Genomic DNA, 12,195 nt, shown 5'->3' with positions numbered 1-12,195 from the left:
TGTGGCTGGCCTCTAGTTTCCTACTGTTGTAATCAGAAAAGGTGCATGGTATGACTTTGATCTTCTTGAATTTGATAAGGCCTGTTTTGTGTCCTAATATGTGATATATTCCAGAGAATGTTCCATGTACACTTGAAAAGAATGTGTATTCTGTTGTTTTAGGATGTGATGTTCCGAAGGTATCTGTTAAGTCCATCTGGTCCAGTGAGTCATTCAAAGGCATTGTTTCTTTGTTGACTTTCTGTGTAGATGATCTGCCCATTGATGTATGTGGGGTGTTAAAGTCCCCTACCATTGTTGTCTTATTATCAATTAGTTCCTTTATGTTTGTTATGAGCTATTTTATGAATTTGAGTGCTCCTGTGTTGGGTTACATAAATATTTACAGTTGTTATATCTTCTTATTGAATTGTCTCCTTTATTATTATATAGTGTCCTTCTTTGTCTTTTGTCACAGTCTTCGTTTTAATGCCTCGTTTTTTTGTTATAAGTATTGCTGCTCTGGCTTTCTTTTGACAACCATTTGCATGATAAGTATTCCTCTATCCTCTAACTTTCAATCTGGTGGTATTTTTAGGTCTAAAATGAGTGCCTTGTAGCAGCATATAGTTGGGTCTAATTTTTTCATCCCTTCTGATACCCTGTGTCTTTTGATTGGAGTGTTTAGTCCATTTACATTCAACATAGTTATTGATAGATATGTATTTATTGCCATTTTATTACTTGTTTTATCATTTCTGGAAATTTTCTTTGATCCTTTCTTGTCTTTCATGTTTTGCTGATTTTCTTTAGTGATATGTTTGGATTTCTTTCTCTTTATTCTTTGCATGTTTATTAGTGATTTTTCTTATATGCTTACCATTAGGTTTGTATATAACCTTTTCTGCATATAACAATGTACATTAAGTTGATGTTCATTTAAGTTGAATCTTTTTTTTTTTTTTTTAAGATTTTATTTATTCACGAGAGACAGAGACAGAGGTGGAGACACAGGCAGAGAGAGAAGCAGACTTCCTGTGAGGAACCTGATGTGGGACTCGATCCTGGGACCCCCTGGTCACACCCTGAGCCAAAGGCAGATGCTCAACCACTGAGCCACCCAGGTGTCCCAGCTTGAATCTATTCTTTTCTGCTTTCCTTCCTACATTTTGGATATATGTTATTTTATATCTTTTTTGTGTGTGTGTGTGTGTGTGTGTGTGTGTGAGAGAGAGAGAGAGAGAGAGAGACTTTCTTGACTGATTTTTTACATAAACATTCAGTTTTATTCCTTTTGTTTCCTACCTTTATACTGTCACTTTTGGTTTCTTGTTTCCACTCAGAGTCCCTTTTAATATTTTTTTACTGGTTTACTGGTCATGAACTTTTAGTTTTTGCTTGTCTGGGAAATAGTCACGCCTGCTATTGCAAATGATGACCCTCCTGGATAGAGTTCTTGGATGTAGTTTTTCCCATTTAGCAGTCATTATATCTTGCCTCTCTCTTCTGGCTTACAAAGTTTCTGTTGAAAAATCTGATAACCGTATAGGTATTCTTTTGTAAGTTACTGATTTCTTTTGTCTTGCTTATAAGATTTTTGATCACTATAGTTTGCAAATTTAATTACAATATGTCTTGGTGTGGCACAAAAAAAAAAAAAAAACCAATATGTCTTGGTGTGGGTCTGCTTTTGTTGATTTTGATGGGGATTTTCTGTGCCTTCTAGATCTGAATATCTGTTTCTTTCCCCAGATTATGGAAGTTTTCAGCATTATTTCTTCAAATAAATTTTCTGCCACCTTTCCTCTTTTCTCCTTCTGAGACTCTTATAATAAAAATAAGTTATAAAAATAATAATAATAATGTTACTATGTTTGATGGAGTCACTGAATTCCCTAAATCTATTCTCATTTTGCATGATTTTCTTTTCAGCTTCATCACTTTCTGTTATTTTGTTTTACTAGGTCATTAATTTGTCCCTCTTCTTCTTCCAGTCTGCTGTTCATTGTATCAAGTGTGTTTCTAATCCCATTTATTGCACTTTTCATCTCTTATTCTTTTTTAACTCTTTTATCTCTGTGGTAGGTGTCTCATTGATTTTTCCATTCTTTTCTCAAGTCCAGTGAATATCCCTATGATTATTGCTTTAGAATGTTCTTCAGGCATGTTAATTATATATTTCACTTAGATATTCTCATTTTGTCTAGTCTCTGCCTGCTTCTTTGTGTTAGAAAAGCCAGTTATTTTTCCTGCTTCCAAAAGTAATGGCTTTATGAAGAAGACATCACGTAGTGCCCAGGCTCTGTCACTTCAGGAAGTGTCTCTGATGTGTGCTGTGTGCACTCTGTTGTGTTTTGGTTGGTCTATCCTTCTGGCTAGTCCTCTACAGAGGCTCTCCTTGCCTGCTGGGTTCATTGTTTCATCCCTGGCCTGAATATGGCAAGTTTTAACTAGGTGTCCTCTGGTCTGCTTGTGAAATGAGACCTGTCACCACCTCCACCGGAACTGAGGTCTTGCAAAACCTTCTGGTTGGAAGATGTGGTATGGGAAGGAGTTTGTGCTGCTGTTGTAGGGGAGGGGCCTGCCATGCTAGGACTGAAGAATGCTTGGCTGAGAAGGGCAGTCACCTGGCCCCAGAGGACAGGAAGGTGAGATTTAGTGTAAACAAGTTAGACAGCCAGTGTCCTGCTGTAGTGCTTCCCTGCAGGTGGCTCTATGTTTATACTGAGGGGCAGGGGAGGGAAATGGCTCCTTTGTCCCTGGATTGGTGTCTCTGTGAATACTGCCTCCCAGGGATATACTCTGAGAAGAGCAAATAATCTCCACACTGTGTCCCCAGGCATTCTTCAGATCACTGTTTCCAGGCTATCTGTCCTTAGGTTGTGTGCCTGCTTTCTTTCTAAGAGCAGCCCCAATGCCTCGGGATGCTCCCAGATTCCAGCCCACTGACACTTGAAACTCCTAGGGTTTAATCTCCTCTGGTTGCAGGAATTCACAAAATTCGGCCCCTCTTCCTTTCCAAGCCAGTAGCTATGGGAAATGTTCTCCTTTTGCATTTCCCTTTGTGCCCCTCTCTCTTTTGCCTTTCTATGTGACCGTGGCTCCCTCCCCTCCACAACAGCCAGCATCTGTTTCCCCACTGACTATGTCTCTGTATTTCCTACCTACTTCATTGTGAACTCTTCCCTACCTTTAGTTGTAGAGTTTGTTTTGCTAGTCTTTGGGTTAGTTTCTGGGAATATTTAGGATGATTTAATAGTTATTTCATGTATTTGTGGAGTGAGGAGAGCCTAGGGTATTCCTACTCTGCTGCCATCTTTCTCCTTTCAGCATTTTGAATGTACCATGCCACTCTCTTCTTGCTGGCCAAGTTTCTGCTGAAAGAGCTGCTGATGGGGTAGGGGGGGTCCCTTGTAAGTAAAAGTAACTGTCTTCTTTTGCTGCTTTAAAAATTCTCTTTGTTGCTAGTTTTTGCCATTTTAATTACAAGGAGGCGTGGACCTCCTTGGGTTGAATTTTCTCTGTGCCTCCTAGATCTGGATTTCTGTTTCTTTCCTCAGGTTTGGGGATTTTTCAGCTATTAGCTCTTCAGATAAAATTCCTGCCTCCTTCTCTCTTTTCCTTTTGTGATTCATACATTGTGAATGTTATTATGCTTGAATAATATTATTCAATTTCTTATTGAATTCTGAATATTATTATTGCTGAATTCCTTATGTCTATTCTCATTTTGTATTTTTGTTTTCTCTTACCTGTTCAGCTTGGTTGCTTTTTATTACAATGCCCCCCGGATTAATGATTGATGTTTCTGTTTCCTCTGGTCTACTATTTATTCCATCTACTGTATTTTTCATTTCATTTATTGAGCTCTTCATCTCTGATTCTTTTTTTTCTATCTCTTTGTTAAGGATCTCACTGATGTTCTCCACTGCCCTCAAGTCCAATGAGTATCTTTATGATCATTAGCTTAAGTTCTCTATCAGGCTTTTTTCTTATATCCATTTTGTTTAGGTCTCTTGCTGTGGTTTTATCATGTTCTTTCATTTGGGATATATTTGTTTTCTCATTTTGTTTACCTCTCTGTATCTGTTTTTGTGTATTAGGAAAGTCTGCTGTGTCTCCTGCTCTTGAAAGAAATGGCCTTAAGAAGAATAGGTCCTGTAGTGCCCTACATGCAGTGTCCACTGTTCACCAGAACCAGGCTCTTCAGAGAGTGTCTCCTTTTTGTGTTATATGCATCCTACTATTGTGTCTTGGCTGCTTTTGCCCTAAGTTCATTTATCTGCAGAGGCTATCTTTTCTCTTTGCCTGTTGTAGACATCATTTGGTCCCCAGCCAGGATGAGGTGCACAGTTTTAACAAGGTGAGTGCAGGTCTGCTTGTGAAATGAGACCTGCTGCTGCTGTGAGGATCAAGGCCCCATAAAACTCACAGGTGGGATGACATGGTGTTGGTAAAAGTTTTGCAGGTCTACTGGGAACAGGGACTGAGGCAAAAAGTGACTAAGAAGGGCAGATCTGCTAATACACAGGTGGGTGGGGCTTGGTGTGAGCAAGTTAGGTACTACTGACTGTTGGCCCTGTGCTGACTGCTGCAGGCTCCCACAGGTGGCCTTGTGTTTATGCTGGGGGTGGGGGAGGGAGAGGTGCCTGCCAGCTCCTTTGTTCCTGATGAGGTTTTCCTGTGATCCCTACCCCTCCAGGACTTCTCTGAGATGAGTAAATAATTGTCCCTCTCATTTGTCCCTGGAGTTTTTCAAATTGCTGCTTCTGAGCTATATATCCACAGGCTGTTTGTCAGGCTGTCTCTTTAAGGCAAGGACTCAGCTTTCTATCACTCTCCAGGCTCTTCTAGAACTAAGCCCACATATTTTAAAAATTACATCCTTTAAGTCTCTCTGGTTTTTAGAACTCAAAAAATTTGGCCCCTCTGGCTTTCAGTGCCAAATGCTGCGGGAGTTTGTTTTTCCTGTGTAGGCTCCCCAGTGTGATAGTCATTCTTGCTTTTCTCTGGGCTGGTGTCTCCCTCCTTACTGTTGATGGTTGTGGTCCATTTTGCTCTCCACTATGTCTCCTCCTTTCCTGCCCTCTTTGATGTGGCTTCCTCTTTACCTTTAGTTGTGGAGTTTGTTCTGCCATTCTTTGGGTCTTTTTCTGGGTTATTTATACTGATGTGAGTGTTACCTAGTTGTATCCATGGGATGAAGTGAGCTTAGAGTCCTCTTACTCTACCATCTTCCCATCTTTCTCTCTAATCTTTGACATTTTAATTATTATGTGTCATGGTATGGACCTCTTTGATTTCATCTATTTAAGAACTCTCTGGGCTTCCTAGCCTGGATGTCTGTTTCCATTGTTAGGCTATGGATGTTTTTAGCTACTACACCTTCAAATAAGTTTTCTGCCTCCCCCACCCCCTTCTCCTTCCAGGACCTCTATAATGCAAATATTTGTTCACTTGATGTTGTCCAGGAGATCCCTTAAGTTATCCTCATTTTTAAAAATATTTTCTTGTTGCTCTTCACCTTGGGTGTTCTCCATTACCCTGTCTCCCAGATTGTTGATCTGTTCTGTATTCTCTAATCACTGTTGATTCTAATTTTTTTAAATCTCATTTAGTACATTCTTCAACTCGTTCTTTTTTATATTTTCTCTTTGTTGAAGGTGTCAGTGCATTAATCTACTTTTCAGTCTGATGAGCATCTTTATGTTAGTATTTTAAACAATTTATCAAGTGGATTATCTTCATTTCATTTAGGTTTTTCCCATGGTTTTATCTTGTTCTTTCATTTGAAGCATATTCCTCCCTCTCATGTTACTTGGCTTTCTGTGTTTGTTTCTATGAAATAGGCAGAACAGCTGTTTCTCTTATTAAACTCGAAGGTGTGGCCTTATGTAGGGATACCCCCTGTGTTGTCTGTGTGTACCTGTTGACTTTGGCAGGCTGACTGGAGCTTTGGTTAAATGGAAGTCCCAGAGCACTCCATGCTGGGGCTGTCCTGGTGGCATGGCCAGAGCATTAGTTTGTATAGACCAGGGTATTACTGGGGCTCTGGTTGCAGATGGCACCCTGACTGGAAAGTTGAAGCTGAAGTGAGTGAGGCTCAGGGCTCTTTGGACTGAGGGTACCTTGGCAGGACAGCTAGAGCTGAAGTGGGTGCAAGGCAGGATGTCTCACTGATCTCTGCAGAGTGTACCCTGGCAGGAGAGCTGAAACTGAAGTAGATGCAAGTCAGGGTGTCGCAAGGTACTCCCTTCAGGGAGTTCCCTGGTTGAACAGCTGGAGCTGAGGTGGAGGTAGGCCTGGGGGTCCTTGCACTGTGCTTGGAATGCCCTGGCAAGTCATCTTGAATCATGGTATGGGTCTCAATGTCCCAGGGCCCTTTAAGCCTGTGTCATGCTGGCGAGGTGGCTGGAGCTGTAGTGAGTACGGGCCAGAGTGTCCTGGTGTGCACCAACATTGGGGCCTGCTGTGGTGGGACTGGTGGGGCTGGTGTGGGCTAGGGGCCCCAGGCTTACTATGGCATTCAGACCCTGCTTCTATCTCTGCTATCAAGGCAGAGTGGGAATGTGAACTGTGCAGCTTGTCAGCCCTTCTGATTCAGAGAGAATTCCAACAGGTGCCCTGCTGTTTGGGGATTCTCATGGTGGTTCCTTTATGTTCTAGTTGCCCCTTTAAACTTTGGCTTTTTTTCTATGCCTAGGGCAGATGAATCTGCTCATGCTCCCTCAGTAGTTAGTTCCTTCCCACTGAGGTTCATAACATCAGGAATGGGGATTCCCTTTGTTACCATGTCTCTGTGCTCTTGCTGTTCTCTGTGTGGTCTCTCCATCTTTTCTTGTGCAGAAGCTGTTCAGTCAGCCCTCAGTTCTTATTCAGGAATGACTGCTATATAAATAGGTGTAGATTTGGTAGGTCTGTGGAGGAGGTGAGTTTAGGGTCTTATGTTGTCATCTTGGGCTGAAGTCTTGGAAAATTTACAATTTCAATGAAGTTCGATTTACCTACTTTTTATTTTTTTGTTTGTGCTTAAATTTTTTGCTGATTCTTTTGAGAACTAGCAAGGATTTAGAGCCTCAGAAAATGAGTAGTTGATTTATAGACTTTAAGTTTACTTCTGAAATTATTTGAGTAAGAGATCATTGCCAGTGAACCTCAAAATTTTGAGAAGATGTTTTAGAAAAGACCAAGAATGTCACTAGAACAGTTTCCTACCCTGGTGTGTTTGATACAAATGAACTCTCAGCCCCTTGGCATACCATGAAGTTCACTGATACCTAACTCAGGTGCTTGCATGTGGTGAGAGTATGAAATCATGTATTGTTTTCTTGTCCCTATTTAATTTTATTCCAGAGAAAAACCCAAAGGACAAGATGGCCTCTTCTTGGGCCACTAGACTTTGGCAGAGTACCTATAGAGGACTGATTGGATTTCTTGTCATCCCAGAATTCCTGGATATGAGCCTCAACTCAAAGCATTCTTTAGTAAAATATATTTAGGGCTATGACATCACAGAGCCCTATGCCCATTTGAAGTTTGACTCTTAACTCAACATTCCTGCCACATGTCATCCAGCATCTACTCAGTCACCTTCGGTGACAAGATACTCATTATCTTTCAGAGGTCCCATTTTCATCTGACAGTGTTCTTGTGAGGATTAAAATGTATAAGGAACTTAGTATAGTGTCTAAAAATACATGATGGTTCTTACTGTTTCTTTTCTTTCCTTTTTTTCTTTCCTTTTTTCATTCATGAGAAACACAGAGAGAGAATCAGAGACATAGGCAGAGAGAGAAGCAGGCTTCATGCAGGGAGCCCAATGTGGGACTCGATTCCAGGACTCCAGGATTACGCCCTGGGCCGAAGGCAGGTGCTTAACCGCTGAGCCACCCAGGCGTCCTGGTTCTTACTGTTTGTTGAAAAGTTTCTCCTTTGTTGAGTTAAAAATCTCTCTTTCTGGAGCTAATCTCATTTAATCCTACCTCTTATGACCTCATAGAACAGTTCTTTCAAAACATAGCCTTCAAATATTAAAGAATTATTATATAAGCTAAATAGCCTTAGTTCTTTGGATCTTTCTTCTGTAACTTTTTTGTTTTTAAGTTCTTCTACTTGCTTGTTAGTGGCTGCAGTGGTTCCCAACCCTTTCTGCCCATCAAAATTGTCTGAGGGACTTTTACTAAGTACCAATACCTGATTTTGTAGGTCTAGTATGGGACACAAATATACATTTTTAAAGAGCACCCGAGGGATCCCTGGGTGGCTCAGCGGTTTAGCGCTTCGGCCCAGGGCCTGATCCTGGAGTCCCGGGATCGAGTCCCGCATCGGGCTCCCTGCATGGAGCCTGCTTCTCCCTCTGCCTGTGTCTCTGCCTCTCTCTCTCTGTCTCTCATGAATAAATAAATAAAATCTTTAAAAAAAAAAAATAAAGAGCATCCGAGTTGATTCCAACATATGCAGTTTGGAACCTGCAGCTCTCTAACCTATTGAGAGAGAAATCAGAGTGTTAAGTGTTAAGGAGAGGATGCTGTGACTGGCTAACCTGGTCCTGTTACTGTGACATTCTGTTACTGATATTTACCCTCCTATGTATATGCCACCTTCCTTCTAGTCCCTCCCAGAGCACTCCGGCACTGGCTCTAGAAGCAGCATATATTTCAGGCTCAGCATCCTGTGAGCACATGAGCTCTGTCTAAACTAAGTTCCTATTCAACTTTGTCTTGCAGTGAGAGCTTATAAGAAAATTGTTGAATTGAGACACCTGCTGGATATTGCTGAGAGCAACTATAAACACTTGGGAGGGATAACAGAAGAAGATCTAAAGCAGAAGAAAGAACAGCTCGAGTCTGAAAAGTAATGTCTTCAAAACTCTAATGGTTTGTTTTAGTTACCTTTCTAAATGCCATGTGAAGGTTTGTTGACGAACAACTTGTTTTTCCATCCTTAACAAAGAATATAAGGTTCTATCCAGTTTTCCTCTTAAGCCCCTAGATGGAGAAGGTGTTAATATCAGTTTTAGTTGTGGTAAAATACACATTAACACAAAACGAATCATCATAACCATTTTTAAGTGTATAATTCAGTAGTGTTAAGTACTTGCATACTTTAGTACAACTAATCTCCTGAACTTTTTTAAAAAAATATTTCATTAATTTATTTGAGAGAGAGAGAGAGAGAGCGAGAGCAAGAATGAGAGAGCACAAGCAGGGGGAGCAGCAGAGGGAGAGGGAAAGCAGACTCCCCACTGAGCAGGGAGCCTGATGAGGGACTCAATCCCAGAACCCTGAGATCATGACCTGAGCTGCAGGCAGATGCTTTAACTAACTGAGCACCCAAGCACCCCTCCTGAACTCTTTTCATCTTGTAAAATTGAAGCTCTATAGAGTTAGACTTTAAAAAAGAAATTATTTTTAATAGCGAGCAAGAGATAGCATGAGCAGAGGCAGAGGGAGAGGGAGGATATCAAGCAGACTTACTGCTAAGCATGGAGCCCGACATGGGGCTCCATTCCAGAACCTCAGGGTCATGATCTGAGCCAAAATCAAGAGTTGGATGCTCAACCGATTGAAGCACCCAGGTGCCCCAAGCCTTTTTTTTTTTTTTTAAATCACTTTGAGCTTTTCAACCAATAGTCTATAACCATTCCTATCAAATTGAGCTTACTCACAAATCTGAGACCCAGTCCTGTGCTCCTTGATCGTCATGCCCAGAGAATGCTGTCGTGTCTAAATGCAGTGAGTAGTTGCACAGCTGCCCTCATCTGTCACTTTCTGCACCCCGAATTGCCTCCCTGCATATTTGGTACTATTCCAAGTAATGGCTATTGGAATAGAGGATGCCTCATGTTTATTTCCTCCTACCACCTCTCTGCTTTCCAGAGTGGACAGGGAACAAAGGGAGACAGGACAGGAGACTTCTGGTTTAATCAGAACATGGATCTGTAAAGAGCAACACACATGGACTTTCTGCTTTGCTTGAGTCTCTTTCCCTCATACCCTCAGAAGCTCTTCCACCCTTTTCTGAATGTAGCTTTAGAGGTCTGGTAAATATATTCACCTTAGTAATGTCTAAATCTTTGATAAGGATTAATGTGTTACTCTTCCCTATGGTACCCTTCCCTATGGTACTTTAAATTTTGGTTTCCTTTGCTTCTCTTCTCAGGTAGATTAGTACTTCTATGGCTCTTGTATTACTTCTGAGCACTAATTGTGTACTAGGCATTAGATAAGCTGCAAAGGATAATATGTTATCTTTTGCATTCTTCACAGTGCCATGAACTATGTTAACTAAATGAATGGGAAACCAAGACTTACTACAGAGGTGAAGTGAGTTGCATGAAGTCATAAGGGGAGGAGGAAGGGTGGGAGGTGAAGCCAGAATTTGAGCTTGAGTTTGATTTCAAACCTGTTATCTAAGATGATTATGATATTTGCATTTCACTGTGAAATGGTTATACTATTGATGTGATTTTGAACCAAATCAATTTTGATTTAATTTTTTTTCCAAGATTGCTTTAGTCTTTGTGCCAGGTTGTCCTTTCATGTCAGCTGAGATTATAGTGTGTCTTCTGAGTGAGTTTAATGCATCTCTAGCATTGATTCTCCACTTTGTGTTGAGTACATCTTAAGACATTTATTCTTAAGGTATAAACTCCTGCTTTTAGGTCTAATTGTCAAGAAAAACTGAATAAATATTTCATATAGTGTTGACTGAAAGAAGCCATGAACACAAAAGTACATAATACTCAATTTCATTTGTAAGCATAGGTAAAACTAATCTAACATGATAGATATTCAGAATGTGGTTCCTATGGGAAATGAAAGTTACCTAGGAGGGGCATGGGAGAACTTTCTGAGGCAATGGAAATATTCTCTATCTTGGTAGTGGTGGTGATTACAGGGTTTACACGTTAGTCAAAACTCATTGAATTGTTCAGTTGATGTTTGTGTATTTTACTCCTGGTAACTGGTAGATTATTAAATAAATACAAAAACAGGGGATCCCGGGGTGGCTCAGCAGTTTAGCGCCTGCTTTCAGCCTGGGGCGTGATCCTGGGGACCTGGGATAAGTCCCATGTCAGGCTCCCGGCATGGAGCCTGCTTTTCCCTCTGCCTGTGTCTCTGCCTGCCTCTCTCTGTCTTAAATGAATGAACAAACAAACAAAAGATCAGTTGTCGCAGGGGTGTTGGGGAGAGAGATAAGTAGGCAGGACACAGGAAAAAAAAAAAAAAAAAGCAAAAGAAAACACATCTAAGTCAGATCATACCATTTCTCTGCTCAGACTCTCCAATGGCTTCCCACTTCACTCAGAGTGAAAGCCTAGATCCTTGCCATCACTTATTAAGGCCCTGCTTGTTCTGGCTCCCTTTTGCCCCTCTGACCTCCTACTCTTCCTTTTATTCTTTATTCAGTCACATTGGCTTCTGGTTTTCTTTCAGTTCGTCAAGCATACTTCTGCCTTAGGGTTTTTACAGTTGCTTCTTCCTCTGTCTGGAATGCTCTTCCCCCAGATGTCTGCTTGTTTAACTCTCTTATTTCCTTTAGGTCTTTGTTCAGAAGACCCCTTCTCAGAAAGGCCTTCCCTGGCCACTGTGTACGAAGTGTTAATCCTCTCCTTGACAACATTTTATGATACTCCTTCTTGCTGTATGCTTTCCTCCCTTAGCATTTTTCCACCTCCCCCATGCCATATATTTGTTTCTTTGTTGTCTTTCTCCCTCCACTGCTCTTTTGGAGGACACATTTGGCCTGTTTTGTTCACTGCTGTATCCCTGGTGTCTAGATCAGTGCTGGCCCATGGCAGACTCTCCATTCATATTTGTCAAGGAAATTATTTGTTTTATTTGCCTTCAGTGCAGTGCATGGATGCTTCTCACTGTTGCCACAGATAATTGTTAGTTGATACTGGAGATTGATTGAGAATAATTTTTTTTGACAGGACTATCAAGGAGCTGCAGGGCCAGCTGGAGTACGAACGGCTCCGGAGAGAAAAATTAGAAGGTCAGGTGGATGAATATCGTGCAGAGGTGGATCAACTCAGGGAGACACTGGAAAAGATTCAGGTTCCCAACTTTGCTGTGGTTGGTGTCCTTCTTAACACATTTATCTCTCTCAAGTAGTATATATGAGTAGCTAAGAGTATATATAAGCTTGGACTGGGACTATTTGGGTTTGGTTCTTGGCCACAACCTTTTGTAGTTTGGACAAGTGATTTAG

The 12,195-nt window shown here is 41.1% G+C and overlaps 1 protein-coding gene across 6 annotated transcripts in view; it reads left to right on the top strand.

The window, feature by feature from the left end:
* Nucleotides 1-12,195, top strand: part of ANKRD42 (ankyrin repeat domain 42) — an 87,395-nt gene that overhangs the window by 52,273 nt on the left and 22,927 nt on the right. For 5 of the 6 annotated variants that reach the window (XM_038568467.1, XM_038568465.1, XM_038568469.1 and 2 more), the window contains 2 exons: nt 8,706-8,832; nt 11,918-12,059. In XM_038568467.1, coding sequence (XP_038424395.1) covers nt 8,706-8,832; nt 11,918-12,059 — 269 coding nt within the window. Of the gene's footprint in view, nt 1-8,705; nt 8,856-11,917; nt 12,060-12,195 lie in introns of those variants that run through there. The other variant, XM_038568468.1, reaches the window with a different exon arrangement.

This window comes from Canis lupus, chromosome 21, assembly GCF_011100685.1.
Source record: "Canis lupus familiaris isolate Mischka breed German Shepherd chromosome 21, alternate assembly UU_Cfam_GSD_1.0, whole genome shotgun sequence".
Classification (NCBI taxonomy): domain Eukaryota; kingdom Metazoa; phylum Chordata; class Mammalia; order Carnivora; family Canidae; genus Canis; species Canis lupus.
Note: the sequence above shows the minus strand (reverse complement) of the source record. Positions and strands in the feature narration are given on the sequence as shown.